At 33.4% G+C, this 12,570-nt stretch overlaps 3 protein-coding genes across 7 annotated transcripts; 2 read left to right on the top strand and 1 right to left on the bottom strand.

Moving 5' to 3' along the window:
• Nucleotides 1-399: 399 nt before the first annotated feature.
• Nucleotides 400-1,960, bottom strand: LOC140181064 (kinesin-like protein KIN-14R). 4 transcript variants are annotated; one of them, XR_011875670.1, is made up of 6 exons: nt 1,876-1,960; nt 1,610-1,753; nt 1,359-1,523; nt 1,027-1,241; nt 684-877; nt 400-590 (listed from the first exon to the last, which is right to left on the bottom strand). XR_011875670.1 is itself a non-coding variant. In XM_072223567.1 (6 exons), the coding sequence occupies exons 4-6, from the start codon at nt 1,226-1,228 to the stop codon at nt 586-588; spliced, it is 363 nt and encodes a 120-aa protein (XP_072079668.1). In that variant the 5' UTR covers nt 1,229-1,241; nt 1,359-1,523; nt 1,610-1,753; nt 1,876-1,960; the 3' UTR covers nt 400-585. The 4 variants fall into 4 exon arrangements, 2 of the variants coding, with proteins under 2 accessions (XP_072079668.1, XP_072079669.1); XR_011875669.1 differs by having other exon boundaries at nt 684-843; XM_072223567.1 differs by having other exon boundaries at nt 684-843; nt 1,031-1,241.
• Nucleotides 1,961-2,150: 190 nt separating this feature from the next.
• Nucleotides 2,151-6,753, top strand: LOC140180868 (putative serine carboxypeptidase-like 52). Of its 2 annotated transcripts, XR_011874927.1 has the most exons (9): nt 2,151-2,471; nt 2,569-2,653; nt 2,751-2,810; nt 2,966-3,074; nt 3,172-3,645; nt 3,748-3,793; nt 3,874-3,923; nt 4,036-4,347; nt 6,262-6,753. XR_011874927.1 is itself a non-coding variant. In XM_072222325.1 (8 exons), the coding sequence occupies exons 5-8, from the start codon at nt 3,545-3,547 to the stop codon at nt 4,193-4,195; spliced, it is 357 nt and encodes a 118-aa protein (XP_072078426.1). In that variant the 5' UTR covers nt 2,151-2,471; nt 2,569-2,653; nt 2,751-2,810; nt 2,966-3,074; nt 3,172-3,544; the 3' UTR covers nt 4,196-4,611. The 2 variants fall into 2 exon arrangements, 1 of the variants encoding a protein (XP_072078426.1); XM_072222325.1 differs by lacking the exon at nt 6,262-6,753 and having other exon boundaries at nt 4,036-4,611.
• On the top strand, nt 2,332-3,285 carry LOC140180753 (serine carboxypeptidase-like 9). The gene is made up of 5 exons (XM_072222045.1): nt 2,332-2,475; nt 2,569-2,653; nt 2,751-2,785; nt 2,966-3,040; nt 3,172-3,285. The coding sequence occupies exons 1-5, from the start codon at nt 2,332-2,334 to the stop codon at nt 3,283-3,285; spliced, it is 453 nt and encodes a 150-aa protein (XP_072078146.1).
• Nucleotides 6,754-12,570: the final 5,817 nt, after the last annotated feature.

Raw genomic sequence — 12,570 nt, 5'->3', positions numbered from 1 at the left:
AAATTTTGCGTTCCACGAGATATGATTGTATGAAGAATTGAAGATTACATCCTGCTATCCCTTGGCACAATTCCCTTGGTGGCTTGGTCGCTGGTTCCTTGGATGGCTTACCTTTAGTTTTTGTTTTTTTGTCATAACCTTTTGTTTTGGTTTGATTGCTTCTCTTATTGCACGACTAATGGACCTTTTTGATGCATAATTTTTCTTGTATTAATTTTAGGGTAATGAATGATTTTTGGGTGCATCATTTTTGTATGATTTTTTACCATCATTATTTTATGGGATTACAAACTGTGGAACTAAATTATTAAATTTGACATCCTTTTTTATTAGTTTTTGGTTCATGCTTTGGGCTGAGAAACTTGACCCGCAGACAATAAATGAAACTAAGCTTTACATATCTATTAACATAAAATAGTAAAGAACCTTGCTACACTCTCCTTTTTTCATAAAGTAGTATTTTGGTCTTTTGTATTTGGGATAAATCTTAATTTGGTCTCTTCTTTTATTTTCAATTTTTCCGACAACTGAAAAATTTGTTTTTCTGACTGGTTTTGCATGGATGTCTTCAACTCAATCTGGTCTTCAAGCTATACCAAAGTGTAAAAGCAAGAAAGAAAACATTATTTGCATATAACCGTGAAATAATAAATTATTTTTGATGTATTACACCAGCAACTTACATTGCTTTTGTCTTTTGAAGTTCACTTGTGTCAACTTGCATCGTAACGGAACCAACACAACACCCCTGACTCTAGTTGCGAAATTAAGTGAGCTAAGAGTTTCATCCAAGTCCTTGTCCGATGGACTGATTTGCACGAACATCAGTTTTAGCGTCACCCCCTACATGTTAGGGAAGAGCATTATCAATACATGCCTGCAGAAGTTGGGTGTTCTCATGTAAAAAACAAAATGAAAAGAAGTAGACATACTTAAAGAGTCTTAAATAAATGTGTCAATTTTGAGTTCTTGAAAATCCCAAAAGAAAATATCACTAAATATTTATTAAGAATAATGATGTTATACCTACAGGAATGTAACTACTCTTGGCTGCTAAAGCAGATATAACAATGCCAAGAGCCGAAAGAAATCGGTTGATATTTTGTGCTTCCTTAAGCCGCTCCCTTTGCACATTAGTCCTTGTAAGTCTCTCACTACCTGCCAAATCCACAAGCCAAAGCTTGCTCTTGGTACACTCACCATTTAGCAAATTTTTAGCCATTACCATTATACAAAGTATGCTGGAAAAGGAAGTAAGAAACAAGCAATCATTAAAGTATTCAAAGAAGAAATTTCATTTTGATGAAGAGAAGACATATATACTAGAGAGCTTCTTATAGAATGCAAAAGCTTGGTACCAATGAGATCTACTACTATGCTGATTAATATTATTACTTCCCACTGCTCTAGCTTTGCTTCCAGCTTGCAGTACATCCCAGGCCTCTTTAACGTTTTCAACTTTAGCTTCTACGACACCACCAAGAATGTGATGAGATCCTTTAGAGGCTTATTTTATCTCCAACCTGAACACCAATTCAGGAGAAACAGTTTTCAATGTTATGGCAGTTTATCATACTTGCAAAGCATTATTATAGAGCAGTTAATTTACCTTTTTGATGTTGATCCTGTAGCCAATAAGCCTCTGCTTTGTTCATTATAAACCTCAAGTACACTAACAGATAAAAATTACCTGTTGACGAAGCAAAGCTGAGCTCTGTTCCTGCTCTTTTACTTTTCTCTCGAGCTCCTTGATCTGAATAATGAACATAAGAATCCCGTTACATACCCGGGAAAGAGAATGCTGAGTAATCATAAGTGACAATAAATTCCAGTGTAGCATATATTCAATACAAACTAAATTCGTAGGAAAAATACCTTTTCTTCCTTTTCGGTGATTTAATTGATTAAGAAAAAAGATAAACTTTGTGAATCATTCAAATTATGTGACCTTCCACATGCAAGATGCAAGTTGCAACCCAAGACTAATATGATATGATATATAGAGCACACCATTTTTCGATTAGGCAAATCACATCTATAAAACGTGCTTATTATATTAATTAATTACTAGTGTTTTTTTAATTGCAACCATTAGTCTAGTATAATTATTCAATACAATTCCGGACGGGTATCACGAGTACTTGGATTTGGAAGCTCCAATTAGAGTGACACTGACGTACTCAAACAGCAAAGAGAGACCATTAAGCCAAGTGACTTCATATGATTCCATTCTTCTATTACTGTTATTAGGTCAGTGGTTAAAGAAATCATAAGGAGTATAAGAAGATCCAACCAAAAGGCATAGCAGATACAGTGGAGAGGCCATTGAAAATGGCAAGGTTTACTTATTCAAGTTGTCACATTTGCCATGGGATGCTACTTCACATTCTTTTATTATCAGTACAGTTTTCAGCTCAACATGCAAACTGTGGCAACATAGTGAAGTACCTTCCTTTTGTGCTTGAAACTGGGTCAGTAACATATTCTATGGCCTATGGCCTATGCTTTCTTACTTTTGTGCCATTTTGCATTCATGCATGATAATGATATTATCATATGTTTTGATAGGTACATAGAGTAGGGGAAAATGATGATGTACAGAGTTTCTACTATTTCATTGAGTCAGAGAACAATCCAAGAGAGGATGAAATAGGTTAGTGGCAATTTAGCATCATTGCTCAATATCAGAAAGTACAAATAAGAACCATTCTTTTAATCCTTAAGATAGTCTATCTTATGATGCATTGCAGGACCACTTGCATTTCAAGTTGATGAATATGATGGGGTATAGGCCATACTCATGGACTAAGGTGGAGACAATTATCTACATTTTTGTTGGTTTAAATGTATAATTATAGCTTTGATTTTATTCATTTCATCAGATCCTTTTAGATTCCTTTAGCTTTAGGGTTAATAGTTAGTTTCTTGTGTTTCTAAAGGTTATTTGTTGCAATTTTTGTGGCAGGAAAGTAGCATTATATTTGTAGATTTGCCTGTTAATACTGGCTTTTCATATGCTAGAACAGAATATGCTTCACTTGTCAGTCAATCAAGCCTATGAATTTTTTAGGAAGGTATACTCAACTTTACATTCATGAATTGGCTCCTTTGTTTGCAGTTATTTTGATCAATCCGTTAAAATGTTAATATTATGTATAAATATCTTTGTAGTGGTTAATGGATCATCCAGCATTTCTCAAAAACAAAGTTTACATTGGTGGTGATTCATACTCTGGTATTCTTATTCCTATAATTGCTCACGAAATTTTAAAAGGTATTGGATAGCAAAGATTCATACTCTGGTGTTGTAAGAGTGTCTATGCATGAGTGTTGTAAGAAATATTTTGTGTTCAAGATATCTAGAGTCCTATTATGAGGTATGCAAATCAATTTTCGTTTTATTGCCCCTATTATCTTCTTTTAATTTTTCATTAGCTTGATTTATAGCCTGAAAACCGTATCTGCAGATCACATCAGATATCAATATGGCCCACATTTTAATGGAAAATAAATTTGTTGTATTGATAACAGTGGGGATCATGACATGGTTGTTCCTTTCTTGGCAACTCAAGCATGGATAAGATCGTTAAACTACTCCATTGTCGACGATTGGAGGCCATGGTATACTAATGGCCAAGTTGCAGGGTATTCATTCCTTTAACTCTAGAAAGCTATATTATGCAGTTGATGCTTTTTCTTTTCTCTTTTACATTTATTGTTTATTTAAATCTTTTCCCACTTAAGCAGATACACAAGGACTTACTCCAATGCAATGACATTTGCAACTGTCAAGGCAAGATCTATATCTCTCTTTTTGGACACAAATGGTGATAAGATGAGTTACTTGTTTTATAATGACGGATATGGTTGCAGGGTGGAGGACACACAGCACCAGAATACAAGCTTGAAGAATGCCTTCACATGTATCAATTAATCTCTTTATCGCTTTACCAACTTAGGCACTTTTGAGAAGTCAAATCCGTACTCATTCTTTGTCCTATGATTTAAATGTTAATTATATTTTGAGTGTTTCAGGTCCAATTACATTGAGGAATTCAATGGAAGCCTGCCAAATTTGGTCTTGAGGCCACACTCATGGACAAAAGTGCAGATCATACCTATATATCTTGGCATATTCTTTTTCCATTTCACCAAATCCTTTGAAAGCTTTCCTAGTTATTTGCTACTCTATTAAACTTGAAAGTATCATGTGTAATTTAAACCTATGCTTGCAGATGAATCAATTTCTTAGAGGTGGTATCCTTGACTCTTCAGGATCATTGCCACTTGGACTGCACAATCATATAGAACTCCGTTCAAACAAAAGTTCTTATTACAAACACACATGTAATGCTTTCTTGACTTTTTCTTCTGGTTGAGTAGGTTTTGTAAGGCATATTATACTTTAATTTCATATAGGCATTTGATTTGTTATAGGTGATGCCTTGATGCTATTATGATCAATGATTGATTCAGCTTAGCTATTGATTTTTCAAAAAGAATTTGCTGGCAAATTTCTTTGTCGAGCTATTGATTTAGTTCTTGGCTATTGATTTTTTTTGTTGGATCTCAACAACAAAAGGTTCAATTTGAGTTAAACCCCAAAGTAGTCCCTGAAATTCACGAAATGTACCGATTTGATCCCTGACTTTCCAATTGCACTATTTATGTCCTCGAGATTGGAAAAAATGCACCTATTTAGTCCCTTCCCGTTTTTCCGTCCAGACTGCTTCCCGGCGGCAGTGATGTGGCAATAAATTGCCATGCTAGAGTGTCAATTGAAAGTGTTTAACCCAATGTGGTCCCTAAACCCCTTTTTAACCCTAACCGCAGAACTTTTTCTTCTTCTTCTTCTCTGTTTGTTTTCTTCCCTGTTCGTTTTCACTCACTGCATGGGTACAAAAATCATTTGGTTCGACCTTGTTTCTCTTCTGGTTCATCACCAATCTTTGGTTACCTACCAAAAACAAATTTCAATTTTCAAGTCCTCGTGAATTATGAGCCATCTGGGTATTCTTACTTCCCTGAAAAAGCTTAGGTAATCTTTTTTCTTCTTTTTTGTTGTTTCAATCTCAAATTCTTCAATGGCACAAGTTGTTGAGGAAAGAGAAAATAGCAGAACTCGCATGAGTGATTTCCCAAGAGATCTGCTAAAAAGGTTCATGTCCGTGAACCATCATCACCATATGAGCTACAACAACAACAACATCACCATGATGATGGAGATGCAGAACAAGAGATTGAGCTGAGCCTTGGTCTTTCAATGAATGGTCGTTTTGATGTGGACCCAACAGCGAAGAAGATCAAGAGAACAACATCAATACCCAAATTCTCATTCTCAAAGCCCCCTCATCAGAGATGAAGATAATAACAACAGCAATAATAATAATTAAGATATTGGGGGTTACTCTAATAACATACCAATGCCTTGCACAACAAATCTGATAAGAACATGTTCCCTTCCAACGGAGACAGGAGGAGGAGTGGAGGAAGAGGAAGGAGTTGCAGACGATGAGGAGGTTGGAAACAAGAAGAAAGCACTCTGAAAATCAGCAGAGGAACATGAAGGCCATGAGAAAAAAGAGTAACCGTTCTTCTTCTTCTTTCTTTGAAGATATTGCTGCTTTTGTTGATGGAAACAATGCAATCTGGTGGAGGCTGCTTTGAATGAATTTAGTAGTTTGAAAAGAACGGCGTCATTGAGTACTAGCGTGGTAATCCATTGTCACATATCACTGCCGTCGGGGAGCAGTTTGGACGGAAAAACGGAAAGGGACCAAATAGGTGCATTTTTTCCAATCTCGAGGACATAAATAGTGCAATTGGAAAGTCAGGGATCAAATCAGTGCATTTCGTAAATCTCAGGGACTACTTTGGGATTTAACTTGTTCAATTTTGACATTGACGTACATGGCCAAACAAATTTTCCATCATTTGCAACTCATCGTGATGTTCATCCACCACCACCATCTATTCATTTGTTTCAAGGTGTTCTTTCCAAGGACACTATGCTAACTTACAACCAAGTCATGAAAGTAAGTTGCAAGAAATTTCAGAAGGTCAATATTCTTAACTCTTTGGTTCCGTTTAGTAACTGTATCAATCTTTTTTAGGAATAAAGCAAATAATTAAACAAATGATCCTCGCATAAGATAAAATTTGTACATTTTCTATCTATCCAAAGGTTTAGAATAATAAGGACAATTTTTCTTAATTATAGTTTGCATATCTAACTATACATTTGATTTCGAAACTTTATAGGATACTACCGAGGACTCAAACCATCGTTCAGGATCAAATGCATCAGACAATAAGCCTTTCTATAACTTCTTAGAAGTTAAGGATCCAGAAGTGGGGCAAGGATACACCTGGATCACATCACGTGCGACGCGAAGCAAGATGCCACGGCCTTTGATCTTAGCTTGAAGCTTTGATTCTAGCAGGAAACCATGAAGCAGTAACAATGGCTATAATGAGTATGCATTTATAATGATTTTTTGCTTGAAATCCAACAATGTTAACAAGTTAAGAAAAAGTGAATAGTTTCCTAATCTTGGTTGAGGCCAAGATAACTCAGAATTAAAGATAGAAGGGACTTGTTACATTAGAGACCATGCCTTTGGATTCAAGAAAACTGGAAATCAAAGATAAGAAGAAATCTTGCATGAGGATTTCATTTGACCTATCGTAATTTCGATAGTTATGGTTTTATTTTATTTGAGACTTTTAATTTGGTTACATTACATGTGTAATTCTATAATTGCTCTATAGTCTTAGTAATGAAATTTTAAATTTGATGACACTCCAAGTTTTGGTTCCTACAAGGGATTTTGTAACACGAAAATGCATAACTTTTATTTAAGAATCAAGAAGAATCTTATTTGGGACGAAATTATTTTAGAAATTTTGTTTACTCTTCAAAATTTTTACTAAATTTGTTATTTCCTCAAAACAGGGGGTTTAAGTACTGCTTTATCATTTTCTTTCCTTTGCCGTTCTTCACATTTCACAAAGAATAATTAAACTTGGAATGAAATTAAATATGCCTTGTATTTGGTGTAATGTTCTCAAAATATATAATTCCAATATGAAATGAAACTAAATGTTTTGGATATACGTGTAATACATATGTGCAAAATGATCGAAATACAATCAGACTATAATGTTGAAAAATATAAAATAATGTATGGTGAAGAGAGAAACTTCATCTAATTATCTCTATATATCACTTTAAATGGCACTTTCTAAAAAATGAGCAGGAACGAATCTTCCTCGTTATTCTTGAATACAATTTACAAAATCTATAAGCGATAATGGTTAAAATCGCAACCTGGCTAATTAGGACGGGGGAGCTTGACGGATTAACAATAAACCTTAAAATGACATTCAAAGAGATTTTTACCTTTACTTAGGGGTGGGCACGGGTCACTTTGGTTCGGGTTTATAGTAAAATTAGAACCGAACCGATCAAAATGTAATTGATTTGGTTTGGTTCGAATAAATGTTTTTTTGTATATGTATCCGAACCAAATCAAGCCGATTAAGAACGGATTGGTTTGGTTTGGGTAATTGGATACCCGATGACTTTGAAATTCATAAAAAAAAAAAATTCAACAAGTACAATAAACATGTAACATCAATAGAAATAATCCAAACATGTTAAATATCAAATACATTAAAAACTAAACTCATTAAAATCTAAACATACTAATAGTGAATAATTTTTGTCTAATGAAAATGTCATATATATTTTTTATTTTTTTATTTAATTAATATATGATCGGGTTCGCGAGTTAGTTCGGGTTCCGCATCCCCAAAACCGATACCTGAACCAATCACTAACAAAGATCATCAGTTTAGTTCGGGTTAGACCCACTTACCCGTTGGTTCCATTTCCAAAACCAATTTAATTGGTTTGGTTCGAGTTCGAACGGGTAATTGAGTACCCGCTACCCGTACTCACCTCTACCTTTACTCACTAGTTAACCTGTCCTACTTGAACCAGAGACTTGATAAAAAAATTACTACTTACATAAAACTATAGAAGCTCTACTTTTCCAATCATTTATTCAAAACAGAAAAAACCTTTCATGATAACTGCAACATTGAAATTTTGTATTGTAGAACTAACAATACCAATAATCGAAAAGGATGGGAGTTTATCATAAAATTTATCATAATGTTTTAATTAAAAGCCTTGTACCACTTGAAAAATTTATCATAACATTTTAAAATCATAGAACAAAAGAAAGATATTTAGAAGCAAACCTCTTATAAGTTTTTTTTTTTTTCATGAGTTCAAAACATCAAGCCATGAACCCAAAATAAGTAAAAGCAATCTCTAGTAATTAGTACAGAACAATAAAATGGCCTTCTAAAGAATCGTTTTCATCTTAGTTCGCCAACCATACAAGAAACTGAAGAAACCGAGACATCACTTCTTGTTTCAGAGTCAATACAGATTATGACACCACTCTCTTCTATTAATTAATTAATCAATCCAGCAAGCTAGGCTAGTCCACCAACAACTAAAAAACCAGCACCAATTTGTGTTCCTTCCACCAACAATCCGAATTGCAACCACAGGGTCAATTGCTCTTCTAAGCACATAAATACTTATTAAAATATGACAAAAGGTAAGCATCCATGAACCCAAAAAGTTCACTATATTACAGATTTTTGGCAAAAGAGAGGAGATGGTGAGCAGCTCTGACAAAAGAGAGGAAGCAGAAGAGCCCGGCGTCGCCGTCTTTATCAAATCCAACAGAAACAGTGATGATTGGAGCTCGAAAAAAAAAAGTTTAGGGTTAGAGGGCTTCTTTTTCTTCTTCTCCTTTAGCAGAGAGAAGAAAGAGGAGGGAAGAGACAAAGAACACGAACCTAGATGAACTTCTTTTTTTATCTTTTTCATATGTTTTTGTTTTGTTTTTATAAATTATTTAAAATTTAAAAATATAAATTAAAGTTAATTGAATTTTAAATTTTAATTAATTTAAAGATAGCTCATGTCCAATATAAAAAGAAGGGTATTTAAATTTTTTTGTATAATTATATAAATTTTTTTTTATTTTTTTTAAATTATAAGGATGTTTTAATAAAAATAATGATATGGTATATATTTTTTTAAAAAAATTTAAATGATGACATAATTTATTTATATTTTTATCGTATCGATACGTATAAATTTATTATCATACCTAAACAAACACCTTATTTTTTTGGATGGGGGTGGAGAGAATAAATCAAAATTTCCTATTAAATATTCAATTTATAAATAATATATACTAATCTTCCACTAAAGTTTGAATCATAGTTATAAAAATCGAACCGGACCGGTTGATTTGCCAAAAAAAATCGGTGAACGGATTCTAATTTGGTTGGATTTATTCTTTGGATTGTTTAAGAAAAATCGGTGTGGATCGGTAAGAACCGGATCAAACCGACAAGAACTGGTACAAATCGGTCTAATCGAATCGATCTGTTTAAAATTTTTTTAAAATGTCTCTACCAGGTCTTGAAAAAACCGGTGACCGGATCCTAATTTAGTTCGATTTATTCTTTGGACCGTTCAAAAAAATCGGTGTGGACCGGTAAGAATCGGATCAAACCGACAAGAACCGGTGCAAATCGATCTGCTTGAAAAATCTTTTAAAATGTCTCCACCAAGAACCTCTGAACAAAAGCAACCACTCCTTGCCACTTGGTCATTGCTATTCTTACCACTATGTGTGACAATTATTAATTATATAGTGTACATAAATATTTAATTTAAATTAATTTTTGTTTTTTCTCTTTTTCAAATTAATTATATTTTAATTATAATAACCACCCTAGCCCCGCAACCACGCTTCGTTGTCATCACCGAACTCTTCCCGGCTGGGTATAGGCGTCGCGTGTGGAAGCTCCATCGCGTTGGAAGCTCCGTCGCGGGTGGAAGCTCCGTCGGTAAGCACTGTTCTGCGGTATTCGAGCTATCTCTCTGTGTGGAAGCTTCGTTCTCCTCTGTTCGAGCTGGCTTTCTCTGTGTTTGCCGGTGTCGCCGTCTCCTCTGTCGTCGCCGTCTCTTCTGTCATCGCCGTCACTTCCCTTCCTCTTCGCCGCCGGTAAACACTGTGACCTGAAATTATTTTTGCTGGTTTTACTGTTGTTAATAATTGAGTTGCTGATTAGCTCGATATTGAAATAGTATAATACTGTGTAGTTTTGTTAATAATAATACTGAATTTAGTGGTTTATTGAATATCTGAGTTGTGAGTTGCTGAATGATTCTGTTCAATATTTTTTCCTGAGTTAATTTTGTCCATAATTTTTTTTTGTTGTATGTTAAAGATGGAACAATCACAAAGTGGTCAACAGCCACAAGATGATTATTGATAATTGATAACTTACACTTACATAATGCACTGAAGGTGTTTGAACTTTTGTTCATTTGAATGATACATATCTTTTGTGCACTTGATTATGCCATTGATTCTTGTTAGTGGAAAAAATCTTTTCTCCTCCTAGTAGGAAAACACAGCCTATTGCCCACCAGAATAAGAGGCCAGTTTTCCATTCTGTCGAAATCTAAGGAAGAATCAACTTGGTGGTGCCATATTTGGTTGCAAGAACAGTACATTGAAAGAATGCTAATCTAAACAATTCTTTGGTTAATCTTTTTTACAACTGTTTGATTTTTATTATATTCTTTGTAATAGATACTAATAACAATTGAGATGTGATATTTATACTCACCTTTGTATACTAATAACCTGTTATTTGTGAAAGAGGAAGAAGAAGCCCTTTTCTAGTGGAGCTTCCACTGCACCTGCCAAATTTTTTGATGCTTTCACATAATTCAATTGCAATACCGTATCTAATGCATTTATTTGTTGTGTTTCAGATATTTCTAGGAATTCTTTGCACAAGAAGCGCACCACTGGTGGAAAGAAGAAGGTTTGAGGTTTGGAGGAAGAAGAGAAGGTATGCTTTCACTCTCTTTTTCAATTCTCTGTTTTTCTTAATTTTTTTTCCGAAATGCCTTAATTTCTCTTAGTTTCAAAACCAAATCCTTCCAAATTTCAACTCTCGTCTGAATTTCAACACAAATCCTCTATAAAAATACATATTTAGTAATTTATAATTTTTTTTATTATGCTATTGTAAAAAATTGATTAGTTACTTATTACAAATTTGAATATTCTTCTATATTATATGATAAATTTAATTATTTTATTGACTAATTATTTAATTAAAAACTATAAATTTATATTTATAAATATATATAAATATATAATAGTGGATTTTTAATATACATATAATTTTTTTTTTGTTTTGCACATTCGGACGCTAACTTTGTATGTAAATATAAAACTAAGCCATTAAACAGTTTATGTAAATATGAAAACTAGAATGGGTGCTAAGTATAATTTACGTAATGTCAATGGAGAAGCTAAGTGAGTGTAACTAAACTTAAACAAGTTGTGGAGGTTTGCTAATTAGCTTGTCTAAAGCCGTCGCACGTTGGTATATACGTAAATAAAAATGCTATTTTTATATTGAAATCAACTACTGAAATCGGTTATGAATTTATGATGTATTTACATATAAATATACCTATAATTTAATCTATTTTTAATATGTATTTTATATTAATGTTTGATTTTAAGTGTTTACTTCAGTACGATAATAAATTTATATGTACCGATATATTTAAAATATAAACAAATAATAACTAATTATGTGAAATTTATTTTCCACATCAGCATTTAATTTTTTTTAATAATATATATTATATCACTTTTTTTATTATAATACCTTTTTAATTAAATAAAAATAAAAAATATTTTTTATTTAATTTTATAAAAAGACTTATATCTTTTTTTATATTGGACAAAATGTATCTCTTTAAATTAATCAAATTTTAAAATTGAGCTAACTTATATTTATAAATTTAAATAATTTTAAAATAAAAGAATATCTGATTGATCATTCATGTACAATTAATCATGTTTATACTCCTCTATAAACCGAGATAAGTCTTAATGTAGTCTCTGAAGTTGTACTCGAGCCTCATAGTAGTCCCTGAACTTAAAAGTTCCTCAAAGTCATCCCCGAACTTGCACTCTGGGACTCAAAGTTGTCCTTCCGACAATTTCTGGACACCTGACGCAACTGGAAACTGAGCTGGCAGCCTTCGTGACACGTGGGCTTTACAACGGCTAGCTGATGTGGCAAAGAAAACTCTCCCGCATCAATTTGGTCTCTCAGTTGAAGTTAAAATCCTAATCCCCAAATTTGAAGGCCATAATGCTCACTTTGTTCTCTTCTCCTCAGTTCTGTGTTCTTGTCTTCTCCATCTTCAAAGCCCGACGATTATGACAACCACGAGCTATGGCATAAGTACATAGATATCACACAATTGTGGCATAGGATTTACCCAATTGTTATGAAACTAGGCAGTGTATATTGGATAGAAATAGTGCCACGATACAAAAATTATGTAATTATGTAGCAGAGGAACTTCGATGAACAAAGCTGAAAACCACTCGAGCAATTTATTTATTTTTTCACTGTAACTCTTAAAAGGGT

Source organism: Arachis hypogaea, chromosome 17, assembly GCF_003086295.3.
Source record: "Arachis hypogaea cultivar Tifrunner chromosome 17, arahy.Tifrunner.gnm2.J5K5, whole genome shotgun sequence".
NCBI classification, from domain to species: Eukaryota; Viridiplantae; Streptophyta; class Magnoliopsida; order Fabales; family Fabaceae; genus Arachis; species Arachis hypogaea.
This window is presented reverse-complemented; position numbering and strand designations above follow the sequence as displayed.